At 45.7% G+C, this 26,928-nt stretch overlaps 2 protein-coding genes and 1 long non-coding RNA gene across 3 annotated transcripts; 2 read left to right on the top strand and 1 right to left on the bottom strand.

Annotated features, from left to right (window-relative positions):
• Positions 1 to 892: 892 nt before the first annotated feature.
• On the top strand, positions 893 to 2,467 carry LOC147312058 (uncharacterized). Its single transcript, XR_015125467.1, has 2 exons — positions 893 to 1,368; positions 2,202 to 2,467. It is a non-coding gene; the product is annotated as an uncharacterized LOC147312058 (long non-coding RNA).
• A 36-nt stretch (positions 2,468 to 2,503) lies between these two features.
• On the bottom strand, positions 2,504 to 4,264 carry LOC147312057 (uncharacterized). The gene is made up of 2 exons (XM_086267487.1): positions 3,965 to 4,264; positions 2,504 to 3,077 (listed from the first exon to the last, which is right to left on the bottom strand). The coding sequence occupies exons 1-2, from the start codon at positions 4,222 to 4,224 to the stop codon at positions 2,807 to 2,809; spliced, it is 531 nt and encodes a 176-aa protein (XP_086123613.1). The 5' UTR covers positions 4,225 to 4,264; the 3' UTR covers positions 2,504 to 2,806.
• Positions 4,265 to 10,289: 6,025 nt separating this feature from the next.
• Positions 10,290 to 11,267, top strand: LOC147312056 (olfactory receptor 2K2-like). Its single transcript, XM_086266123.1, has one exon. It carries the CDS (start codon positions 10,296 to 10,298, stop codon positions 11,265 to 11,267), a length of 972 nt encoding a protein of 323 aa, XP_086122249.1. The 5' UTR covers positions 10,290 to 10,295.
• Positions 11,268 to 26,928: the final 15,661 nt, after the last annotated feature.

The following is a 26,928-nucleotide window of genomic DNA, read 5'->3' as shown; positions in this document are numbered from 1 at the left end:
ATTCACACCTAATGGCAATTTGGATTTTCCAATTAACCTATCCCCACTAACTGCATGTTTTTGGACGGTGGGAGGAAGCCGGAGTACCCGGAGGGAACCCACGCAAACACGGGGAGAACATGCAAACTCCACACAGAAAGACCCCGGCCTGATGGTGGAATTGAACTCAGGATCTTCTTGCTGTGCGGCAACAGTGCTAACCACCGTGCCACCGTGCTGCCACGGTGCCAAAGTTACATTAATATGAAAAAAATTCTATTAAGATCACAAACAAAAAGTCCTCCCTCAGTATACTTTCAACCAAAAGGCAAATAACCAAACCACATGAACATCTAATAAAAGATGTAAACATTGAAACACTGATCCAACATTGTTCTTGATTGACGGATCATTTGATCTTACACTTTTACCTGAATGTGGCTCCTTTTTTTGAAAAAACTTCCTTATATCCATTATGAACCTGGCTGTCTCTCTGTACACACACACACACACACACACACACACACACACACAACAGGAGTTATAAGGTTAATGGGCATTCAGTCAGTTAGCTAGTTAGTATCCATTTCAAACAGGACAGTGGTAACAACAGTAGGCTACGGACAATTTTAAGTTTTAGATTTTAAATAAGCTGTATACATTTCAATGGGGGCAACAGGACGGTCAAATGTCGCTTAATTGACTACAGAGCAGGACGGATTGTAGGGTAGCAAACATTGTCGGAAAAAAAGTTTTTAACACTGCAGGTTACCTGGGTGTAATGCTTTTCAGCTAAAAAGAAACATGGTCTGACTCCTACCTAACTATATAAAGAGTAACTGAAGGATAAATGCAGCTAATATGTCCTGTTTTAAGCCAGGCACTTACGGTGTGTTCACACTGAACGCGATGGACGCGAATAGAGCGTCAGGTTTACATGTAAAGTCAATGGAAAGGCGCGATGACGCGCGATTGCGGGTCCCGCGAAAATTCGGAAGCAGATTTGCGTCGCGAAAACGCCAAAACGCGTGAAACGCGCGTCAGTGTAGCGCGTCTGGCGCGTTTGACTCGCGAATAAAACCACGCGCGTGAGTTTTTGTGTTGCATTTTGTGCATACGCGCGTTTCGTGTCTACCGCTCGAGTTGGAAAAATCTGAACTCCAGCGTCAAATCGCGCCGCGACAACCAATCAGGAGCCTGGTGACGTGGCTGTTACCTAGGTCAAGGGGCAGATCCAGCCAAAGCCTTTCATACTTCAATGGAGGGGAAGGCTAATCAATGCGGTAGCAAACAACTCGGAGCTGTACAACACCAGCTGCTTTCAGTACCGAGACAGGAATAAAAAGGACCGAGCTTGGAGGAAGATATGTGAAGAGATCGGGCAACCTGGTAAGTTCATTCATTTCTCTTTTGAAAGTTTTCACTGACCCGGGAAGCCGCACAAAAGCTAGCAAGCCACCGCTATTTTCCCACTGACGTACAAATACCGTTCTGCTTTTATGCATGTTGTCATTTAGGAATATATTTTATTGTTTATTAATAAACAGCACACAGTGGTCCCGCTGTTCATCCGTCACTGCTTTGCTTTTTCGCTGATTTTTTATTGCACAGTACAGCATTGCATTCTGCAGCCTGATTGACAAATCTCCTGCGCTTGCCAAATTTATCACGTTTGGTTTTGATAACCATCGCGTCCAATAGAAAAAACAGCACAAAAACACCCATAACTATGAGCCTCATTCGGAAATAGACACCTGCACCGTGAGGGAAAAAGGCGCATGAAAGTGGCGGGCAGATGAAGACAAACCGCGGCATAATAATACTTTTACGTTTTGCAATCTACAAAGGTTTGCACTTTGAGAATCAATTGTGAGAACTGTGACCGGGCTAGTTATTCTGAGAACCCCTGCAATAAATGAGGGACCACTGTCTACTTTACGATTATTATATCCAACCTGTTAACATTTAATACTGTATTGATAGAACCAACTGATTCTGCAGCAGAGCATCCCCAGTCCCTGAGCTCCTGCTGCTGCACCCAAAGATATGTACAGCAAGCACTGATACCTTTTTAGTCGGTGGGATTCCCTTGTGATCACCTTTACTAAATATCTACAACCAATCTGATTATATCCTGTTATTGTTTTTGTTTTTGTTTCAATGTTGAAATTAAAATCTAGTAGCAGCCTTCTCATTTCTTTGTGTTTTGTGCTGTTTTACAGGCCCACAGAGGAGGACGGCTCCGAGGCAGATGAGGGACGGGTCCCAGGACGGTCCATCGGCGGTGGAGCTGGCCATCCTGGAGTCCCTGAAGAGGCCACACCAGTCTCCAATGGAGCATTTCCTCCTCAGCCTTGTTCCTGCTCTGGAGAGCAGCTGGTCCTTTTTTATTCCTGTCTCTCTGTAAATTCTTATATTTTATATATTTATGTTTAATGTTTTTCTGTTTGAGACTTTTAATATTATTTCAAATAAATGTTTATAATGACTAATGTCTCAGTTCTACTACACAGCAAATGTTGGCACACAACTTGACACATGTAGAATTTATTTCATATTATACTAATGACAAAATATACTGATACAGTGGGATGCAGAAGTTTGGGCAACCTTGTTAATAGACATTATTTTCCTGTATAAATCGTTGGTTGTTACAATAAAAAATGTCAGTTAAATATCATACAGGAGACACACACAGTGATATTTGAGAAGTGAAAAGAAGTTTACTGGATTTACAGAAAGTGTGCAATAATTGTTTAAACAAAATCAAGCAGGTGCATCAATTTGGGCACCACAAAAAAGAAATGAAATGAATATTTAGTGTATATCAATGTGTGTGTCTCCTATATGATATATGGGGTGCCTTTGTCTGGATGTGCTTCCCATCCAGAGCTGCACAGCACAGAGGAAAGTTCCAGCGCTCCTGGAATCCCTCTGTGATGGACCGCCAGTCTCCAGGTGAAGGCACAGCCATGAAGTCGTCCACTAGACAGTCCCAGATGGACGTCGCTGCCTGGGGGGTGATCTGGCTCACCGTGGACACACCGACTCTGAAACTGAACGCGATGGTCCTGAAGGAGTCCCCGGTGACAAGGAACCTGGACAAAATTGTTCAAAATCAGTATTATGTGTACTGCAGTTACAAAATACATTATTCAAATTCCAAAATACTTTTGTGATGTCAGATATAAATCACAAAACTTAAATCTTACATAAAACATTTTGTAATTATAAGGATAATTACAAAATGTATATTAGATAATATCTAAAACAGTTGTGTTTTGTTTTAACTTTAACATATCATAATTTGATTGGTAGCAACTTTCACAACTACAGTGAGCCAATCACTCATAATTCCTAAACATGTCAATCAGGTAGGAATGAAGTAAGACATTAATAGAAATAAAGAGTTGTGTGTTGACATGTAGCCCTTTCCTTGCTTAAATCATTAATATTTTTGAAAAATTAATCTGTGATAAGACAGCTTATCAAGATAGAACCATGTAACTAGAGATGAACCAAACTGTTCACAGTTTTATCCAACTCTGTTTTAATAAAGGCTGTGACCCCTGCTATAGAGTCTGACAGCTGCAGGGATTATATACAAATATTCAACTATCCCAGAATTAAACCAGGTCTAAATAAAAAGGAGTGAGTATCACTACAAGGTTAACTCAGTGGTCCTAATGCTACAGTTTGATATCAGCAAACACCGAGCGCATACATTGATGTGACACCACAGCCATGCTATCATGCAAACACTGATAACAGCATAAATCGAATTAAATCGGGACTTGATGAGACCTTCTGAGTATCACTAGAAATATTATAAAGAGTCGTCTCTGTACCACAGTTTGCTTTCAGTAAACACCGACAGCATTCACTGTTAGCATAGCACATCCATGTTAGCAGTGTATAACTGGATGGATTAGCATATTAGCACAGATCTCAATAAAGGACTACCGTATTAAATAGTTTTACTAACCTCAGGCAGACGGACAGGCGCTCTGCAGGTGGGATTGAGCGTCTGTAGTTGGTGTTTAAGCGGGCGATGCTGGGACCGACGAGGGAAAGCAGGTCCTCAAACTGGCCGACGGTGATAGCGCTGGAATCGGCCGTCATCCAAGCGCAGCTCCTGGAGCAAGTGGTGAAACTCACCAAACTGCTCATGCCTCTGGAGGACCTGATGGACCCAGGTACGGCGAGGACGTCTTTTACGCCGCTGCTCTGCTCTCCACAGTACATAGAGAAGGGAGACTCTCTCTTCAAGCGCTAGCTCGATAGCTGCCATCTTGCAAAGATACCAGTCTGGCACAACTCCCTCCCACATTCCTCCCACATTTCCGGTTCACGCGCGTCAAAATATCATATTTTGAGGCGCGATGGATTTTTCTTGGACACGCGTTGAGACGCGAATGTACACGCGTCAAATTAGGGGCGTTTGGGGCGTTTTATTCGCGTCCATCGCGTTCGGTGTGAACACACCGTTACACCTCCGCTCCGCTGCGTCTCAGCCACCATCGCTCTGGCAGCAAGAGCGCTAGAGCCAGAGTAGGGGAGAGGCGAGCTGGAACAAACCATTTTGGGAGGAGGGGTTATCTATACTTTTGTTGTTACAATGTTACGTCTCAAACAAGTACAGTACTGTATGCTTTTTATATTTTTAGTAGTGTGTCACACAAAAAGCAAATATTGTCAAAAAAAAGTAAGAAATATTGTCAAAAAAAAGAAAGAAATCTTTGGGGGTGCTTTGATTCATTTGCTGAAGCACCCCCAAAGTTGGGCTAAAATTGCCCCTGATGTAACTCAAGTTATTTCATGATGGTTGAGACATTGTATAACTAAAATAATTTGTTATACTTGAGCAATACTTGACTGAAAGATGAGTGATGGAAGAAGCATAGATAAAATAGTAATGTATGCACTCTGAACTTTGTGCATAGATTGGATTTTGACCAGGACTGGATCATTCGAGATCTGAACCCTGTGGGTTCAGTGGCGAGCCAATCCCAAGAGAGTGACTGTAGACGGACCAGAGTACGGTGTGGCCAGCCGTGGGATCCATCTTCAGCGAACCTCAGGACTATAACTACATTCCTTGACACAGATAAGACTAACACTTTAAAAATCTACCCGGGTAGTGTTAGAACCAGTGGACAGAAACACACACACACACACACACACACACACACACACACACACACACACACACACACACACACACACAAGGAACTCTAATTTCTCTTTCCAAAGAGAAGTGGACTGAGCAACAGGAGCGGAAGCTTTTTAATTGAAACTCTTTGGAGAATTTCCTTAAAGAGGATGTTTGGTTATGATTTTATTTTTGAGCCCTTTAATGTGCGTTTGTGCACTGTAGGAAGCCGGCTTTAGACAGGCAGGATTTGTAAACTTTACAACTTTCAATACAGTTTCTATTCAAATCACATCTTATCTATCATTGTGTGGTTCCTTCTCTGCTGATCCTTTCAAGGCTCCATAGTCTTACCTAGAACTTCCTGATACTAGTCCAAAGTTGTCAAGACAATAATTTAATGCGTATCTCATATTATTTAATTGTAATACCTGTTACACTATTGTGGGCATACTCAACCCATGGGAGTTGCTCACTCCAAGTTGTCTGATTGGTGGATGCCAAGCACCGGAGGGCCGCCTCAAGTTCCTGATTGGCCCGTTCCTGATTGGCCCGTTCCGTCTGGCCGTTAGTCTGAGGGTGGAAACCAGAGGAGAGACTGACCTGCGCTTCGAGGGCATTGCAGAATTCTTTCCAGACCCGTGATGTGAACTGCAGCCCCCTATCGATGTCCGTGGGGATTCCGTGAAGGCGAAAGACATGGTTAGTCAGGAGTCGAGCTATTTCTAAAGCACTGCGGAGCTTGGGGAGGGGGACAAAGTGAGCAGCTTTCGAAAAACGATCAATGATAGTAAGGATGACTGAGTTACCTGATGAGGAAGGGAGGCCCGTGATGAAGTCCATTGCAATGTGTGACCACGGGCGGCCAGGGGTCGGTAGGGGTTGGAGAAGGCCGGAAGATGGCTGATTGACGCTCTTGTTTTGAGCGCATGTAGGACAGGCAGCAATGTATTCGCGGACGTCCTTAGCTAAGGACGGCGACCAGGCGAAGCGTTGGAGGAAGGTAATGGTGCGGTGGACGCCAGGGTGGCAGGTGAACTTGGCCGTGTGAGCCCAATGCAAAACTCGTGATCTGACAGTAGAGGGAACAAAGAGTAGGCCCGGAGGACGCGTACCAAGGTCCGGTTCCGTTCGTTGGGCCTCTCGAATAGCTGACTCAATCTCCCAGGTTTTTGCCCCGACAACACACGTGGAAGGAAGAAAGGGGGCGTCCTCGGCAGCTCCGTCGGAGGTGGCAAATTGGCATGAGAGGGAATCGGGTTTGACATTACGAGAGCCGGGTCTGTAGGTGATTGTGAATTGGAATCTGGTGAGAAACAGAGGCCACCTAGCTTGCCTGGCGTTGAGTCGTTTCGCGGACCGGATGTATTCCAAGTTTTTGTGGTCCGTCCAAACCACGAACGGTTGGGCAGCTCCCTCTAACCAGTGACGCCACTCTTCTAGGGCCAGCTTGATGGCCAATAGCTCTCAGTTCCCCACATCATAAGTATCAGAAGTAAGCACAAGGATGAAGCTTACCACCTTGTTGCTGGGAGAGCACTGCCCGCACTCCTGTGTCCACCTCCACGACGAAGGGTTGACTGAGATCGGGTTGGATGAGGATGGGTGCAGAGGCAAAGCGCTCCTTCAGGCAAGAGAAAGCCTGGCGAGCCGGTTCATCCCAGTGGAAGGGGACCTTGGGTGAGGTGAGGTGAGACGAGTCAGGGGTAGAGCGAGCTGGCTATAGTTGCGGAAACGGCGATAAAAGTTAGCGAAACCCAAGAAACTCTGAAGCTGCTTGCGATGGGGTGGAGTGGTCCAGTTTAACACAGCCTGAACTTTGGCGGGGTCCGCTTTCAGGTTACCTTGTTCAATGACATAGCCCAGGAAAGAGACTGTGGAAGCATAAAACTCACATTTTTCCCACTTCACGAAGAGACGGTTTTCCGGGAGGCGGTGGAGGACCTGCCTGACATGGTGTTTGTGTTCAGAGACAGAATGAGAGAAAATGAGGATGTCATCCAGATAAACGAAGACGAAGTGGTTAATGAAGTCCTGCAGTACGTCGTTTACCAGGGCCTGAAAAACAGCTGGGGCATTGGTGAGACCAAACGGCATGACAAGATATTCAAAATGACCAAGGTGATTGTTGATGGCTGTTTTCCATTCATCCCCCTCCCTTATTCTTACCAGATGGTACGCGTTGCGCAGGTCCAGCTTAGTGAAGATGGTGGCCCCCTGAAGGAGCTCGAAGGCAGAATGTAAAAGAGTGAGTGGATATTTATTCTTCACTGAGATGTTGTTAAGGCCCTGATAATCAATACAAGGTCGTAAGCTCTTGTCTTTCTTGGCAACAAAGAAGAAGCCGGCGGCCACAGGAGATGACGAGGGGCGAATGAGACCTGCGGTGAGTGATTCGTTGATGTATTTTTCTATACTTTCACGTTCGGGCTGAGACAGACTGTATAGGCGGCTGGTAGGGAGAGGTGCGCCTGGAAGAAGATCAATGCCGCAGTCATACGGCCGATGCGGAGGAAGCGAGCGTGCTCTATCCTTGCAAAACACTTGTTTGAGATCATGGTAGACGGGTGGCACGGAGGAGAGGTCCGGCGGCTTGGAGAGAGAAGAATTGGTTAGTGGTTCGGAAGAGGGGGTGGCAGCTTTCAGACAGGACATGTAACAATCCTCCCCCCCACCCCACCTTTTTCCAATCGATAACAGGGTTATGTTGATGCAACCACGGGTAACCCAGAACTAGTGGCATGAGCGGAGCTTGAAACACATACAGCTGTATAGTCTGGGAATGATTGCCAGAGAGAGTCAGTAAAACGGGCTCAGTGATATGAGTGATGTTAGGAAGCCGCTGGCCACTGAGGGCGGTGACTTGGAGTGACTGTGGCAGAGGCTCGGAGTTCAGATTGAATCGTCTGGCCAGCGAAGTGTCAATAAAGTTCTGTTCCGATCCTGAATCGATTAGAGCCTTAAGAGGGTGGACCTGAAGCTGCACCGTTAATTTAGCTGCTAGCATGAGCCGTGGAGGAGACTGTGAACTAGAGACCACGCCCACCCGTATTCTCATCTCTACTGCAGCCTTTTGGCAGAGACGTGCAAACATTGGCAACATGACCCTTACGGCCGCAATAGAAACACTCACCGGCCCTCCACCGACGGTGCCTTTCCTCAGGGGAAAGGCGAGAGCGACCCAGCTGCATAGGTTGCTCACCCTCCTCCATGTCCTGCGACTCTGAATCTCTTCCGCCACTCGTGGCGCTTCCGCCCGATGTTGCTTCGCCGTGTCCCAGAGCCCTCTGGGAAACATAGTCCTCAGTTCTGCGTCGCGCATGTAAATGCCCGTCCACCTTTACACACAACGTTATCACATCAGACAAAGTTTTAGATAACTCTCTTATCACTAGTTTGCCCTTTAACTCATCACACACGTTGTTCAACAAAGTACTTATCAATGCTGGCTGCCCCCACCCAGTCTCTTCGGCCAACGTCCAGAACAAAATGGTGTATTCCGCCATACTTCGTCTTCCCTGCTTAAGATTTAGTAAACGGTGAGATGCTGCATCAGCGCCAGTACCTCTCTCAATCACACATTTAAATTTAGCAAGAAAATCCTGGTACGAGATGCTGACGTCAGTTCTCAAAACAGCTTGAGCCCAGTTTAAAGCCGGTCCGCGTAAGAGCTGGACAAAAAAGGCAATCTTAGCCTCGTCAGTTTCATATGTCCTCCGCAACTGTCTAAACTGCATTGTTATTTGGGTCAGAAAACCGGCACACTTGTGAAACTCACCCGCAAAGGTTTCCGGTGTTGGCAAAGCTCACGCCAGGACAGAAAAGGCCGATCAGCGTCTCGCCGATCCCCCAGGCCGTGACACTTGGGGCAGGAACTCGTCCCTGACCTGAAGTGGGCCCTCCACCCTTTTCCGGCTGAGGACCATGGCCTCAGATTTGGAGGTGCTGATTCTCATTCCCACTGCTTCAAACTCAGCTGTGAACCGTTCCAAAGCAAGCAGAAGGCCATCACCCGATGAAGCCAACAGAACCACAAACTAGAGATGAGATTCTGAGAACACCCACAAAGAGCATTCGGACGTAGCTTTGCCGCTGCTCCAGGTGGCTCAGCACAGAGTGGAGAGCTACATTGATGGCATCTTCTATGGATCTGTTCGCATGATTTTCAAACTGGTAATCACTGGTCTGATCCACAATGAAGACGAGTCCACGTACAGGCCAGCTGTTCCACTGTTGGAGTCGGAACCACCAGGACCCGACTGTGAAGGTGACAGTGAACCTTCAGACTCGCCCTAACTATACTTAAAAATAGAGTACTTACCGTGGATCACTTCAGATTCCTAGGACCCACCTTTCCACGCGATCTGAAGTGGTCCCCACATATAGACTCTATCCAGAGGAAGGCCCAGCAGAGGTTGTGGTTCCTGCAGCAACTCAGAATTTACAACCTGATCTCTGAGACCATGGTTTTATGCAAAAAAACTTTTGATTTACTCTTTTCTGGGCTGGAGGAAAAGGGGGTGGTCGTGGTGCAACGATAAGGTTACAACACTCTGCAGAAAATTGGAGAGGTACCTGGGATGGAATCTTTCCATTGTGGAATAGGAAAGGTAGAGAGTGAGCAGGCGGCAGAGTAACAGGTAAGTAGCAGGTAACAGGTGCAAACAATTCTTTTTTCCACAGAGTTACTAAGAGGCAAAGACAAAGCAACATTCACAAGAACTTCTTACTGTCTTTCTAGTGACTTCAGCAAACGTCAGAGAGCCTGATCATTATCACTGAAGCAACAATGATCTGACTGGACTACAAAAGACTACAAACGAAAAACAGAAGAAAACCACAACAAGCCCTGGACAATTATGTTTAATTGGCATAAATGTAAAAAATTCCTAACAGTATTATGAAGAAAGCATTTTTTAAATAAAGGTGTAAAACGTTTGAATATTTCTTTTTCAAGAACCTGCAGGTTTGTTTTATTATGTGTTTAGTACATGATACATATTAAATCCCCTGTGATTTTCCAAAGCTGTGAGCTTTCATTCCAGATCAATGATTGGCTGGTTTGAAATCCCAGCTCACGTGTTGCTGTTATCTGTACCTGATAGAGGAGAGAGGAGAACAGATACAGTGAGAGACTAGGCTTCACTTAGGTCTCTCAATCACAATGAATAATGTTTCTGTAATAACAATGTTTTTTCTTTCAGGTTTCAATGAAACAATCAGTCACAGGTTTGTTCTTTTTTTCCTCAGTTTGTTGTGTTACTGCATCATTTGCCTCGTCAATGTTTCTCTCATTGTGATCATCATCTTGGACAGCAACCTCCATGAATCAATGTATATTCTGCTCTGTGTCTTTTGCATCAATGCACTTTATGGAACAGCAGGTTTCTTTCCCAAATTTCTCTGGGATCTCCTCTCTGATGTTCATCTCATCTCATATTACGGTTGCCTTATTCAGACTCAGGTGATTTATTCTTTTGTCTGTGGTGAACTGTCGATTCTTGCACTCATGGCATATGACAGATATGTGGCCATATGTCAGCCACTGAAGTACCACTCTATCATGTCAAAGCAAAGAGTCATAAGGTTTGCATGTTTTTTGTGGTTCACAACTTTCTGCATTGTGGCTGTGAATACCTTTCTAACATCCAGACTGAAGTTATGCAGCCCGTATCTTTCCAGACTCTTCTGTGTGAACTGGAGTATTGTTCAACTCGCTTGTTTTCCAGCACAAACTATAGTTAATGGCATATTTGCAAATATTACAATAATTATTTATTTGCTTCATGGTGCTTTTATAGTTTGGTCCTATATGTATATAATTCAAACATGTCTCAGGTCTATAGAAAACAGAGCAAAGTTCATGCAAACATGTGTCCCACATCTCGTCTCATTATTTACTTTTGTTGTGGCAATACTTACTGATGTTATAAGTATGCGACTGGGTTCGAAAGAGTTGCCTCGGACCCTTCAAAACTTTATAGCATTAGAGTTTCTTGTCATTCCTCCTATTATGAATCCTCTGATTTACGGTTTCAAACTGACCAAAATTCGAAAAAAATTGTATAGTGTTGTTATTTTAAAAAGAACTAATTTTTGTTTTATTCGATCAGAAAATAGTTTCACACACAGCTAAGTGTCACACCCATTGTTTGACATCCATTTTTTAAAATAAGTCCAAAAAATGTTTAATTTTTACTGAAATTTGTGTTTTATTTGGAGTTGTCTGAAAACATGTCTATTGATGTGAGCGGATATGACGTTTTATTATTTATCTGCATTTCCCAGATGATTTACATTTTGTAGATGTCTTTGCACTAAATGTATTTTTGATGGTCACCTGCCTAATTACCAAAAAAAAACCCCACTGATATGTAGGAAGGCTGTAAATTTCACTCTCTTTCTTCTCATTACTGTTCAAGGAAATAACAGGCACCATGGAGACTGCACATGTGAAAAGGATTAAAAGACAAACTGTTTTAGATGTGGCAGCACTATCAGAGTGTCAATCTATTTTGATATTATGCTGTCTTATAAATCTGATCCACAACCACATGGATGTGAAGCAGTTTTAGTAGTTTTCTCAGTTTTATCCTCTTTTTCTTTAACACTTATTGAAACAGTCAGAGGTTTTAGCAACTGGACCAGTTTTAGAATTTCTGCTTAATCAAACATGAAAGTCTGTTTTTACTTAACACTTGTACAATTAAATGGCTTTTCCATTGTTTGAAGGATTGAAAGTTGAAGCTGAACATTTACAGTGCAAATCAGTTTTTCTACACGATAATGTGAGAAATCTGTTAAACAGTAAGAAATAAATGTTTACAATTGCAAAAAGAAAAGATCTGGTAGCTCATTTCCCAGCAGCAGGTGAGGCCAAGAAGCACCACATCCCACACACAAACTACCAGCAAAGGCCTCCCCAATAGGCGTGGTCTCTCCCTGCTGTGCTTGACCTTCTAAACTGACACTGTCACGGTCTGCCGGAGCAAGCCGTGTGGGAATTATTTAGGACCAGGAAGCGGCAGCTCGGGTGCACCTGAGTTTAATGACAAGAGAAAATACAAACAGCAAACGGTGCGGGTGGACATGAAACTGGAAAACTTAAAGTGGGCAAAACTAACAAAACAAACCAGAAATGAAGATGCAGGGAGGTCAGGGGAAATACACAGGGAGAGACACAGAGAAACACAGAGAGACACAGAGAGACCGAGGGAAACAACACAGACGAACCAGCAATGAGGACGGGTGAACACACACTATAAATACACATACCAGTAATCAGGGGATGGGAAACAGGAGGGAAACATACCTGGGGGACATAACAGCTGACGAGGTAAGGGAAACATAAACAGAACACACTGACATAAGACAGAGACCTTCAAAGTAAAACAGGAAACACATACACGTAATGACACAGACTCAGAAACGCAGACTGGACACAGATACACGGGCAGAAAGAAAAGAACACTAACCGAGGAAGAACAGAACCAAAATGACAAAAATAGAAAACACAAAACGCTGGGTCAAAAGGACCCAGGTTCATGACAGATTGACTAGAATGGCTTTTATTGTCACTATACACATGTACAAAGAGATTGAGAGCATCTCCTACCCAGTGCAGACATGTGGGGAAAGAAGAAAGGGGGGTGAGGTGCACAGTTCTGTGGCACTGTATACATATGAGCAGTTCAATATCAAATATACAAATATTGGAAAAAATAAATAGTCTATATTTACAGTGAGGTATTTTGACATAAATTAAATATTGCACAGTGGTGGTAGTGTTTGTATATTCTGTGTATAGAGGAGAGGCTTGAATTGGGGGGTGAAACTGTGTCGTCGGTTCATGTGTGAGTTCAGGGTGCTCATGGTTTTTGCAAAGGAACTGTTCCTAAGTCTGTCAGTGTTTGTGCTGATGCACTTGTAGCGCTTCCCTGAGGGAAGCAGGTCGAACAGGTCAAAGCCTGGGTGGGAGCTGCCCTTGATGATGTTTGTTGCTCTGTTGAGGCAGCGGGTGAAATAAATGTCTGACAAGGAGGGGAGAGGGCAGCCAATAATCTTCTGTGCTGCCTTGATTACACTGTGAAGCTTCACTCTGTTCCCATCTGGTCAGCTGCCGTACCTTACTACCTTACTTTGATGCAGTATGTCAGCAGGCTGTCAATGGACGAGCAGTAGAAGATCAGCAGCAGGTTGGAGTCCAGTTTGTGCTTCCTGGGAAACTGGAAGGTGTCGACCCTCTCCAACCATCACTGTTGATGTATAGGGGACCTAAGTCAGTGCTGTGCCACCTGAAGTCGACAATGATCTCTTTGGTTTCCATAGTGGTCAGTGCTAGTTTTTTCTCTGAACACTATGATGTCAACTTCAGGACTTCCTCTCTGTAGGCTGCCTCGTCTCCCTTTGAGATAAGTCTGACTAATGTGGTGTCTTCAGCAAACTTGATCATGATGTTGTTGTTGTGGGTCGAACTGCAGTCTTAGGTTTAGAGACAATACAGGAGGGGGCTCAGCACACAGCCTTGTAGGGAGCCAGTGCTCAGCATGTGAGTGGAGGAGAGATAGGGGTCAAGTCTTACAGTCTGGGGCCGGTTGGTGAGAAAGTCAAAGGCCAAGAGTGACCAGTTTGGTGAAGAGGATATCCGGGATGATTGTATAGAAAGCTGAGCTGTAATCCACAAAGAGCATCCATCCATCCATCTGCTTATCCGGGGCTGGGTCACAGGGGCCGCAGCCCTAGCAGAGAAGCCCAGACCTCCCTCTCCTCAGCCACCTCCTCCAACTTGTCTGGGGGAACACCAAGGCATTCCCAGGCCAGCGGGTGAAATAAATGTCTGACAAGGAGGGGAGAGGGCAGCCAATAATCTTCTGTGCTGCCTTGATTACACTGTGAAGCTTCACTCTGTTCCCATCTGGTCAGCTGCCGTACCTTACTTTGATGCAGTATGTCAGCAGGCTGTCAATGGACGAGCAGTAGAAGATCAGCAGCAGGTTGGAGTCCAGTTTGTGCTTCCTGGGAAACTGGAAGGTGTGGACCCTCTCCAACCATCACTGTTGATGTATCGGGGACCTAAATCATCAACAAGTCATCAACATTTCTGCTTCCTCTGAAGCCGAAATGGACTTCAGAGGAAGCCCATTTCTGCCGCTTGTATCCGTAATCTCGGTCACTACCCACAGCTCGTGACCATAGGGGAGGGGAGGGACGTAGATCGACCAGTAAATTAAGAGCTTCGCTTTTACACTCAGCTCTCTCTTCACCACAACAGACTGGTATTGCATCCATATCACTGCAGCCGCAGCACCAATCCGTCTGTCGATCTCCCACTCCCGTCACTCATGAACAAGATCCCGAGATACTTAAACTTGGTGTAACAAAGGACTGGACAGGCAGGGTTTCACTTGAGATACATGAAACACGTTATGGATCTGTATATTTCGGGGACGGACAGAAACCGGGTTAACCAGAGAGTCTATAACAAACAGACCAATGAAGGTGGGAGACAGTTTCTTTAACTCAGCTCGGAGCGGAACAAATCGGGTCCACAGCCAAACCTTTTGTCCCGGGGTGTAGGCAGGTGCAGGGGTCTGGTGACGGTCCGCAAGGCGCTTATTGCGATCAGCTGCGCGAAGAAGGGCGGCCCGGGTGGCTCTCCAGGCACGTCGACACCTCCGTAGATGCTGCTGGAAAGAGGGGACAAAGTGCTCACCTTCGACGGCCGGAAAGAGAGGTGGTTGGTAACCCAGAGATGCTTCGAAGGGGGACACCCCGGTGGCTGAGGAGGTAAGACTATTGTAACCCACATCAGATTTGTGGGTTGTGCTGCTGAATAAGGTTGGAGGTGTAATTTTCCCTCCCCACCACTAGGAGGCGAGTATGCGTTGAGATGACTTTCTGTCAGTCAACATTTCCTGTTGTGCAAGCCGTTACTCACAGGCAACCTCCAAATTAGCTGAAAGATCCCAGTAAGAAAAGCTAAAATAAAAGTTAAATTCACAATTTATCTTCACATACTAGTAGTTAATAGATGGCTATTTATTAGGATCTGATATCTGTGAAATTCGGCCGTGGGGAGCTGCGTCAGCCAGGCGAGCTATCTCACCACGAGCTCCGGTAAGGGATGCTACATGAATGTTAGCACCATAAAGACATGTAGTTGACTGCTGTTAATATATTTTCTGCTTTAAAAAACAAAACCAGTCGGAGTTGTGATATTTATGTTTAAAGTACTGTAACATCACTGATGTGCAGATGTTTAATTTTAAGTGCTAAAGAATATATTAAAATGTGCCCAGCTAACCGCTAGGATTAAGCTACTGCTTAGCCATTTCTGTGTATTTCTGTGGTCTAACATTACTGTGATTCATCTGAGTTTGTTAGCTTTCCAAAACGTTGGAGAAGCAGTAATATCGTCATGCAGTGCTTAAATGCACCCTTTCAGTTTTGTTGACTTAGAAGTTAATTCATTTGATAAATATGCAAAAAGTTCATAAAATGTGATTATAAAATGTGAGGGATCTCATTACTCTGTTGAAGTATTAATGTTTTAAGAAGTTGATATATTTTTCTGAGATATAATTCAAGTTGAAATATCTTAAAAAGAAGAACAGTTAAAAGCGAGCTGTTAAAGGGATAAATATGGGAGAGTGAATCTTACAAGTTTATTTATTCTTAAAAGGGTAAATATAAGGTATATTTTCTGTTGCGCTACAACCTTGTGTGATGTAACTCAGGGGCGATTCTAGGATCAGAGATTTGGGGGTGCTGAGCACCCAGAGAGCTGCCCAGCCAGGCAAGATAAACCTGTCTCTGTCAGTCCCTGCATCCGTAAATGTTGTCCCGAGTTCTCTCTGACTGTCACTTTGGTGCATTTAAACCCCTGTTCCTGCCTTTCCTCATCGTCTGTTGTCTTCGTCTCCGTTATCAGTCATCATAATTTTACCATCTCTGTGCAAGTCTGCAAATGTCTTTATTAACCCTTTAAGACCTACCATAGAACCAAGGCCGCCAGAGATTACTTTATATTTTTACATGCTGTAGTGCCATTTTTGGGAGCATTTCAAGTTGCTATACATCAGTACAACTGTTATAGCCCATATTTTAATAATATGTATGCATTAAGTCCATAGTAACTACATTAATTGCAAAAAAGTGCAATAAACTACAAAAAAATTGAAAATCGTTTCTGGTTTTTTTACATATATTTCTACTTGGAGAAATTTAAGAGGCTTATCCCTCAAAACTTTGAATACAAAAAAGTTGCAAAAAATAGTTTACAACAATAGGAAATTTATTTTGAGTGTCTTCATAGTTTTATTTTTGAGATACACCAATTTTTATATACTGCAGGAAAAACGAAAAACAATCCTATGATGCAAATTTGCAAAGAAAACAGCAGGTGCATCTAAATAAACTATTTCCAGCAGTGCAATTCGAGTTCTAAGCATCCCAGCAACTATTCAGAAAAGCATAAAGTCAAACATGACTTATAAAAACACCAGTATAGGCTCTTAAGGCCTACAAGTAAAAAACTACATTTTCCGCAAAAATGACGTCACTTCCGGTTTCGGGCAGGAAATGGTGGACATGCGATCGTTCGCGCTGACGTCTGTTTCAATGTGGGAAGTGTTACGAACAGCTGATCAGATCGGCAAAGCGTGTTTCTGGAATATTATGTTTTTGTTCCTGCAAGCGCTTTTTATGCGATTTTTGCAAAGCTTTATGTGGAAGGAAACCATGACTTAGGACAAGCTGATGGCATAAGATGTAAGTACAACTCCTCCGGTTTCATATGCAAAACAAATTATTGCGCTAGCTTATGCGGTTGCAGTGCTACCGGGATTTAAAAATAGTTACGCAAAAAAGAGCGTGCCCGCTCCGACCGGCTTCAAAGGGTTAATATAAGATTCTTAAATTCATCAAGTCTCTCTGTGTCTGGGTCCTCGTCACAAAACAGGACATGACTGTTTTGTACATTTTAACACAATTTAATCCCCACATTTGTGAAAGAAAAGCAAAACACTTTTTTGAAAAGTCTGTAACAAAACCATCAAATCTGATCAAGCTTATTTAAATGCTGCAAAAGAAGAATGGATTGGAATAGAAAAAATACATATCCTAACCTTAACTACTGGGGGAGAATAATGAATGATGCTCATAGTGAGTAAAAAGTAAACTGAGGGCATTTTTTGGACAGAGATCCACTTTGGGGCGATCGTGGCTCAAGAGTTGGGAGTTCGTCTTGTTATCGGAAGGTTGCCGGTTCAAGCCCCGGCTCGGACAGTCTCGGTCGTTGTGTCCTTGGGCAAGACACTTCACCCGTTGCCTACTGGTGGTGGTCAGAGGGCCCGGTTGCGCCAGTGTCCGGCAGCCTCGCCTCTGTCAGTGCGCCCCAGGGTGGCTGTGGCTACAATGTAGCTGCCATCACCGGTGTGTGAATGGGTGGATGACTGGATATGTAAAGCGCTTTGGGGTCCTTAGGGACTAGTAAAGCGCTATATAAATACAGGCCATTTACCATTTTAATGTGTATGTATAATATAATACAGATACATAAAAAACACTCCCAAAACAGAAATATTACAAATAAATGATCACAAAATATTAATAAAAACTATAACCATTTAGTGCGCATGCGCCAACCAGCGTGCAGCCTGTTACAGTCGCTCCTGCTTTTCTCTTAGTTTAGCTCTTTTTTCTTACGTATTCTTTTTTTTCCTGACTTGTATTTTCCTCCGTTTTCTATCTCTTACTCAATCATGTGGATTGAGAGAGTTTTTGTTCTTCTGGTGGCCGTGGAACTGTTACTTTTATCAAGGAACGGGACCGCGGCACATCTCCTACACGCACGGACTGTTTACTCCAGAGATCAGCTGATCGCCCTGATGCCGGCCGGTTCGCTGGCCAGGCCCGCAGAAGTACCAGCTGAAATTTGGAGGAAAACACATCGGGGATGCAGAGGTCAAGGACAGAAGAGAAGAAAAAAGGTGACGGTGAGACAGCGGAGGCTCGAAGCGAGGAGGAGGTTTAAACCGTGTCTGCCGTCTATCGTGATGGGTAATGTGCGATCGTTGGCAATTAAAATCGACGAGCTCTCAGCACTGGTACGGAGTCAGAGGGAATACCGAGAGTGTAGCCTGATGTGTTTCACCGAATCATGGCTGCACCAGGACATTCCCGATGAGAATGCTTCCGTGGAAGGCTTCCACACTGTTCGGGCGGACAGGGACAGCATCGCTAGCGGTAAGCGGAAAGGAGGTGGGCTTGCTGTTTTAGTTAACAACCGGTGGTGTAACCCTGCCAACATAACAATCAAAGAAAGGATTTGTTGCCCGGACACTGAACTGTGTGCTGTTGGAATCAGGCCGTATTATTTACCCAGGGAATTCTCTCACGTCATCTTGGTGGCTGTTTATGTACCCCCCTCTGCTAACCCCACAGCTGCATGTGACACTATCCACTCTGCCATAGCTCGGCTACAGACTCAGCACCCGAGTGCCTTTATTGTGATCTCGGGTGACTTCAACCATGTATCACTGGACAATACACTACCAACATTCAAACAATATGTGGACTGTCCCACCAGGGGAGAGAAAACTTTAGACTTACTGTATGCTAACGTCAAGGATGCATACAGCTCCTCCTCCCTCCCCCCACTTGGTAGGTCAGATCATAACCTGATTCACCTCACCCCCCGCTATGTGCCAATTGTGAGGAGGGAACCTGTGACCACCAGGACTGTCAGGAGGTGGTCAGAGGAGGCAATAGCGGAACTACAGGGCTGTTTCGAGGTGACCGACTGGGAAACACTCTGTGAGCCTCACGCCGAGGACATCAATGGGCTTACTGAGTGTATCACAGACTACATAACTTTCTGCACCGACTCCATTGTTCCAGCTCAGACTGTTCATTGTTACCCAAATAACAAGCCGTGGGTGACTAAGGACATCAAAGCCCTCCTCAACAACAATAAGAGGGCTTTCAGAGGGGGCAACAAAGAGGAGGTGAGGAAGATCCAGGTGTTACTAAAGGACAAGATCAGAGAGGCTAAGGACAATTACAGGAGGAAGCTGGAGTGGAAACTCCAGCAGAACAGCATGAGAGAGGTGTGGAGGGGCATGAAGACCATCACTGGATTCAGGCCAACCAACAGCAGGGGAACTGAGGGAGGTGAGAATAGAGCCAATGAGTTGAATCTGTTGTTCAATAGATTCGACACCACAGTGTCTGCTCCTACCCCCACAACCTCACCTGTAGTCAGCCTGGAATCCAGAGCCACACCACTGTGCCAGCCTCTCTCTTCACATGGCGCTGTTGCCTCCTGTGAGATTCCTGACACCCCTCCCCCACCCATCACCTTCACTCAATACCAGGTTGAGATGCAAATGAGGAGACTTCACTCAGGCAAGTCTGCTGGACCAGACGGAGTGAGTCCCCTTGTCCTCAAGACCTGTGCCCCCCAGCTGTGTGGAGTCTTTCATAAACTGTTTATGCTGAGTCTGAGTCTGCAGAGGGTCCCGGTGATGTGGAAGACATCATGCCTCGTCCCTGTACCAAAGACGCCACGTCCCAGTGGCCTCCAGGATTACAGGCCCGTGGCATTGACCTCCCACATCATGAAGACCCTGGAAAGGCTCATCCTGGACCAGCTGCGACCCATAGTAAGACCACACCTGGATCCCCTTCAGTTCGCTTATCAGCCTCGTCTCGGAACAGAGGACGCCATCATCTACCTGCTCAATCGTGTCTACACCCATCTGGACCAGCCGGCGAGCACTGTGAGGGTCATGTTTTTTGACTTTTCCAGTGCTTTCAACACCATCAGGCCGACCCTCCTGGGTGATAAGTTAGCAGCGATGCAGGTGGATGCTTCTCTGGTGTCCTGGATTGTTGATTACCTGACAGGAAGACCACAATATGTACGTCTCCCACAGTGTGTGTCTGACAAGGTGATCAGCAACACAGGGGCACCACAGGGGACTGTCCTCTCCCGCTTCCTCTTCACCCTCTACACCACAGACTTCAGCCACTGCACAGAGACATGCCATCTTCAGAAGTTTTCTGATGACTCTGCGGTGGTTGGATGCATCAGCAGGGATGATGAGACAGAGTACCGGGCTGTGGTCGACTCCTTTGTCACGTGGTGTGAGCAGAATCATCTGCAGCTCAACGTGGCAAAGACCAAGGAACTGATCGTGGACTTCAGGAAGACCGGGAAACACTTGACTCCTGTTTCAATTCAGGGGGTCGGTGTTGACATTGTGGAGGACTATAAATACCTTGGAGTACACATTGACAATAAACTGGACTGGGCTAAAAACACCACAGCACTTTACAGGAAGGGCCAGAGTCGTCTCTATTTTTTGAGGCGACTGAGGTCCTTCAACATCTGCCAGAAAATGCGGAGGATTTTCTATGAGTCTGTTGTGGCCAGTGCGATCCTCTATGCTGTTGCATGCTGGGGGAGCAGGCTGAGGGTTGCAGATGCCAACAGACTTAATAAACTAATCCGTAAGGCCAGCAATGTTGTGGGGATGGAGCTGGACTCCCTCAAGGTGGTGTCGGAGAGGCGGATGCTGTCCAAGATAAAGACAATGTTGGATAACACCTCCCACCCACTCAATGACATGCTGGTCAGTCACAGGAGCACGTTCAGTGAGAGACTGAGATTACCGAAAAGCACCACTGAACGACACAGGAAATCATTCCTGCCTGTGGCCATCTCCCTGTACAACGCATCCACTTAACACACTGTTTGCTGCTACAGCTACACATGTTTCTTTTCCAACTATTTATTTATGAGTGACTTATGTATGTATGTATGTATATATATATGTATATATTGTACTATTCTTAGTTAGTGTATTGTCTGTCTTGTCTTAATGTTGGTTTAAAATGGAGCACTGTAACAAAAAATTATTTCCCCCAGGGATCAATAAAGTATTCTGATTCTGATTCTGAAAAATGGAGGCAACTTTGCCTGTGGTAGAATTTATACAATGTATGAAAAAATCTTTATTGCAGATACTAATTTTACTAATTTAATAATACTAATTTTGTGTTGTAAGATTTATGAGTTTCATGCTTTCATAGTGGTACTTAGAAGAGCTTGACATTTTTATCAGGTGGTACACACTGTAAAAAGTTTGAGAAACACTGATAAGTTAAGTGTATGTGTGCTTTTGGAAAACATTTAAAGCTGCTGTACAGAATCTTTGAAACAAGCTAGCTTAAAACATTTTTAGTATAGAAACAGAGCATCTGCTTCTCTTTACAGCTCCTCACTCCCCCAGGGCTCTGTTTGGCAGTTTCTGATAGTGTGCAAATGTGATGTACATACTCTGGCAGTCATACAGACAACTGGATGGTCCAAAAGTTGGCCTACCTATTACTGGCTGAGGTTTCAGTAGAGTTGTGGCTGAACCACATAAAAATATATCATTAATTTTAATCTCCCCAATCAATTACAATGTTACAAAGGGGCAGGGATGGCTCAGTAGGTAAAGCAGTTGCCCCATGATCGGAAGGTCAGGGGGTCGAATCCCCTGAACGGCTACCCTGAGGTACCCCCAAGCAAGGCACCATCCCCACACGCTGCTCCCCGGGCGCTGCACTGGTGGCTGCCCACTGCTTCACTGAGTGAATGGGTTAAATGCAGAGAAGAATTTCCCCACGGGGATCAATAAAAAGTGTACATTAGTATGTTGGAATGTTGTTAAAGAGGGTCAAAAATGTTTCAACCCAATAGCCAAGAAAACAGTCCTCATGAACTGGAAAAATAAAAATAATCTTAATTCTAACCAATATAGAAATTATCTATTAGATTACATTAGTCTTGATACAGCTTCTGCCACCACATCAGATCAATTGCTCTGGGCTCCTTTGATCAGCTCCATCACCTAGTGGGGGTGGGGGGTCATAGTTTGGTCCCGCCTTCACTGTTGTGATTGGTGTGGGGGTAGGGACAGGCTTAGGGCGTCGGGGGGTTCCCCGGAGGCATCTTCCTTGGGGGGCTCAACCCGGGGGGGGTAGCGGTCACGTCCGGTTAGGGGCTCTGTTGGCTCTCAGGTGACTGTTTCCTCGCGGCTGCGTGCAGCGGGGCTAGGGGAGGGTCTGTGCTGACGGACGTGGGTTACTGACCTGGTAGCCTGGCTGCCCCTGGGTGGGTCCGGGATGGGCGTGAGGTTCTGGGGGTGCTCCGTCTCTGGGCTGGGGCCCGGGCCGGGCCTCGGGGGCTTGGGTCCTGGTTGGTGTGTTGCCGCCGGTGCATCGAGCCACCTGGGGGGCTCTTCAACTGGTGGGGGAGATTGTCACATCTTGCAGGAGCTTTCCTCTCCTCAGGGGCTCTCTCTGCAGGAGGGGGAGATACAGGAGAGGTGGAAGAAGATCTCAGCCTGGGTGTTTATTGTCTTATGTAGTCTGGAAGAAGAGTGGATGGTGGGGTGGGTGCAGTTTTCTCTGTGGTGGGGTTGGGTGGACTGTCCCGGGCTCTGTGGGGCTGGGAGGCGCTGCTGCGCTGGGCCCCGGTCTGGATGGGCCTGGGCCCCCTTTCCCTGGCGGGTCAGCGGGGGAGCTGGCCCCAGGGAGGGGTCACTTGCCCCTCCCTTCCTTCCCTCCCCATCTCCAGCTGCCTCCCTCTTCCCGCTCCACCACAACCACCCACACATGCAGGACCTTGGAGTAGGGGTATGTCACCAGGGTGCAGAGGAGGCCACCCCCCCCCCCCCCCCCCCCGTCCCCTTCTGGCTGCCTCTGCCTCAATTTTATCCCACAACTTAGACATTCACATTACTCACACTCTCATTACACATACATATAGGATCTTGGGGGTGGGCACGATACACGGAATCCAAAGTACCATCAGGGTGTACACCCCACCCCTGGCGTCGTTGCCCACCTCTCAATGTTAAATACACGTAGACATTGAGGGCTAGCAGGAGGGACCATGCGCTTACCTGCTGCTCTCTGGCAGGTAGCTCCATGCCCTCCTGGGTTTTAAATGCACCTTAGAACACACGTGCATCAACACTACAATGAGCGGGTGGAGGGAGGTTTGGAGTCTTCTCTCACCCCCGTTCTCTGCGACCTGCTGGAGCGGGGGGGCTAGGAGGAGGAGTTGGCCGTCCGACTGCGGTCTGGAGTGTGGGGCCTTCCTGCTGCTGCGGAGTCGGGGCGGTCTGCCTCCCCCCACCGCAGGGAAAAGGGTAACACCACCTGGGTCTGGGTGCAGTTTCCCCCTCCAGGGGCAAGGGTACCTAGACCCGGTGTGTAGAGTACGCTTGGGGAGTGTGATCGTGTGTACAGCGTCTCTTTATGTCTGTCTCCACGTTGGTTGAGTGTGGAGTAAGTGCATATGAGAGCATGAGGGTGGGAATGGATGTTTGTATATGTGTGTGCCTGTATTTCTGTGTCTATATGTCAGGTTGGGTGTCAGGCGCCACCTCTCTGGGGACATCTTAGGCCCTCCAAGGTTTGGAGGCCTATCTCCCCCTACCACCACTTCCCTGCCAGTGGCGGACTCCCTCAGACATCGGTGCGTTGGTGGTTCTTTGTGTCCGGGGATGGGCGTCCAGGTACACACCGGCTCACTCCTTGGCGGCCGCTTATCGGGGCCTGGAGCCTGGGGCTCGCTCGGGCCACTTCGGAGGTGGGGTGCCCCCGGCCCCTCGGCCTGGGGCTCGGTCACTCAGGCACGGCTGGCTGCCGGCGGAGCTCACGGGCGCGTCACTGCAACTCCCCCTGGCTTCTGCTCCGCGGCTGCTGAGTGAGCCCTCATCTGGGACTCTCCTCAGCTCTTTCTGGGACAGTGGCGCGGCTGCCCCTCTGTTGGTCTTCCTTGGTCTCTTGTGTTCTGGGGGCCTCTGGATGTCTGGAGTTTTGATCTCCTCCATACCTGCTTCATGCCCTGGAGGACGGGGCTGTGGCCCCCCCACACCCTCTAGCAGATCATTACATGAAGGAACCTTTTAAAAAAACAAAAAAAAACAAGCGCGTCCATGCTCACAGGTGTACACACGGGTGATCACACCCACAAACTACACCCTTTTTGGCTCCTACCTCAAAGCACACTGTGTTCTGTTGATCTTATGTGCTGCACAATAATGTTTAATATTTAGTATTTACTGTCATATTCCCATATATCATTGTGATGTTGTTTATTCTATTACTCTTGTTCTCTTCTGCTTGTTTTCTTTTTTCTTTCTCAGCAGGTGACCCAGGTGATCGATATATGCATTTTTTTTTCTTCTTTTTTTTTCTGCTCATTCTGTTGGTTTTTGTCTTTTGCCCTTCTCCCCCGTCCCTCTTCTCAGCTGTTTCTCTTTCCCTCTTTCTTTCTCCCCTTCTTTCCCCCAGTCAAGTCTGTCCCGTATTCAGTAAGTGAAAATAAAATGAACAATAAAAGGTGAATCAAATGGACCATTACGGCAAGGCTGGGATGGTCAATTTGGTAAAGTAAATCCGTTGGGCATCTTTCTTTGCCTTTAGACAACAATTCTGATGGCAAAAGAGCCAAACGGGACAGGCAAAAAAAAAGAAAAAAGAAAAAAAAATGTTTCAACCCAGTTTGTTTAGCAGATTCTGTATAGCAGCTTTATTATAGGGAGAACAGAACTTCCAGATTGTATGTGTACTTTCAACCAAAAGGCAAATAACCAAACCACATGAACATCTAATAAAAGATATAAACATTGAAACACTGATCCAACATTATTCTTGATTGACGGATCATTTGATTTTACATTTTTACCTGAATGTGGCTCCTTTTTTTGAAAAAACTTCCTTATATCCATTATGAACCTGGCTGTCTCTCTGTACACAAACACACAACAGGAGTTATAAGGTTAATGGGCATTCAGTCAGTTAGCTAGTTAGTATCCATTTCAAACAGGACAGTGGTAACAACAGTAGGCTACGGACAATTTTAAGTTTTAGATTTTAAATAGGCTGTATACATTTCATGATGGTTGAGACATTGTATAACTAAAACTAGTGTGCCTATGCCACCGCTAATCAGTGTAGTTTGCCATTCAAACGGCTACAGAGAGCAAAACTCAGCAGAGCAGCCATTTTCCTTACTCCATAATTTTCCACCATGAACTATGGTAAAACCAAACACCGCTCGCGCCTCACAGATGACAGCTTACAGTTTTGTGTAAAGATGAGGTGACTTCATACAGCCCCGATTTGCAGACGCTGTGCACAGAGGTTCATGAGCAGACCCGACAATGTTTGCATGAACATGCTTTGAAGCATTACGTTATGGACTACTTTTCACACATAGTTGCTGTACCCACACAGTCGGCTGTAGCTTTTCATCTCACAGCCCGACACATACAAAAAAAGAACAGCTGAGAGAGCACAGACTTTACGCCTGATTGCAGATGCCGCTGATGTGGGTCCACCTCCCCTGCAGCGGCACTGCAGACCACGCCCCGCCACACACATCAAACACGTAAAATAAATATTTGTGCACTGTTGCATTCACTTTTTGTTTTTTGTTATTTTTACAGTGTTCTGAATGATTAACAATGGTCTACAGCCAATCTTGTGTATTATTATACAAACTTTGGTTGTAAGATTCAGATAACTATTTCATAAAAGCTAAATATTTTATATGAGCGTAAGAAAGAAAAGTATTTCTTTGTGCCCCCCTTTCCCTGTTAATGCCCTACCTGGCCCCCTGGCAAAAGCTTTGCTAGATCCGCCCCTGCACAGTTACCAGCTGTCAGCTACACAGAAAAGGATATTGGTGTTATTCATCTCTCAGAAACAGTTCATAACTTCCCTTCAACTCATTCATGTCACCTAAAAGGTAAACCTGTTTCTCCATAACCAGTTCAGCTCTGATGATTCAGTAAGGACATCTCCGGGTTTGGACCAGCCGTTTTTAAAGCTGTGTCTCCAGCAAACATCAGCTGATACTAGAAATTAAAATCAAATGAATTCTAACAACAGCCGATCAAGCTTAAACGTGCTGCTGTTGTTTAGCGCGATAAACAAACAAGAGAGAAAAGTCGATCATTGATCAGTTTCATGACTGAAGTTTCAACAGGCGAGAGAATGACAGGGGAGGCTGTCTTAAAGTTCAACATCAGTAACTTAGCGCGCACACAGCTGTATAGAAACTCCGTCGTGTTAGCTAGCACGCAGTACAAGTTATTGTAAGTAATCGTAAAAAGTCAGTACAACGAAAATAAACTACACCTAAACTCGGTTTATATCTGACCCAAATAGAGTGCAGTTCATAACTTCTTACCTGAAAATCAGTTCACCTCATGCTCCGACCGGCAGCCGCCTGCTTCTCCTGCCTTCGGTTTCCCTGACAATAATAAATCCGAGGAATAGTAATAAGTTACTGATGAACTTAATGATTTATTATACTTGAACAATACTTGACTGAAAGATGAGTGATGGAAGAAGCATAGATAAAATAGTAATGTATGCACTCTGAACTGTGTGCATAGATTGGTTTTTGACCAGGACTGGATCATTCGAGATCTGAACCCCGTGGGTTCAGTGGCGAGCCAATCCCAAGAGAGTGACTGTAGACGGACCAGAGTACGGTGTGGCCAGCCGTGGGATCCATCTTCAGCGAACCTCAGGACTATAACTACATTCCTTGACACAGATAAGACTAACACTTTAAAAATCTACCCGGGTAGTGTTAGAACCAGTTGGACAGAAACACACACACACACACACACACACACACACACACACACACACACACACACACACACACACACACACAGAGGGAATTCTAATTTAGAGGAAGCTCTTTAATTGAAACTCTT

Source organism: Aulonocara sp. 'chitande type north' Nkhata Bay, linkage group LG16 (genome assembly GCF_057382095.1).
Source record: "Aulonocara sp. 'chitande type north' Nkhata Bay isolate Kocher_YH1m ecotype deep benthic linkage group LG16, A_spYH_male_GT1.1, whole genome shotgun sequence".
Classification (NCBI taxonomy): domain Eukaryota; kingdom Metazoa; phylum Chordata; class Actinopteri; order Cichliformes; family Cichlidae; genus Aulonocara; species Aulonocara sp. 'chitande type north' Nkhata Bay.
The sequence above is the reverse complement of the archived record's forward strand: the minus strand, read 5'-3'. Positions and strand labels throughout refer to the sequence as shown.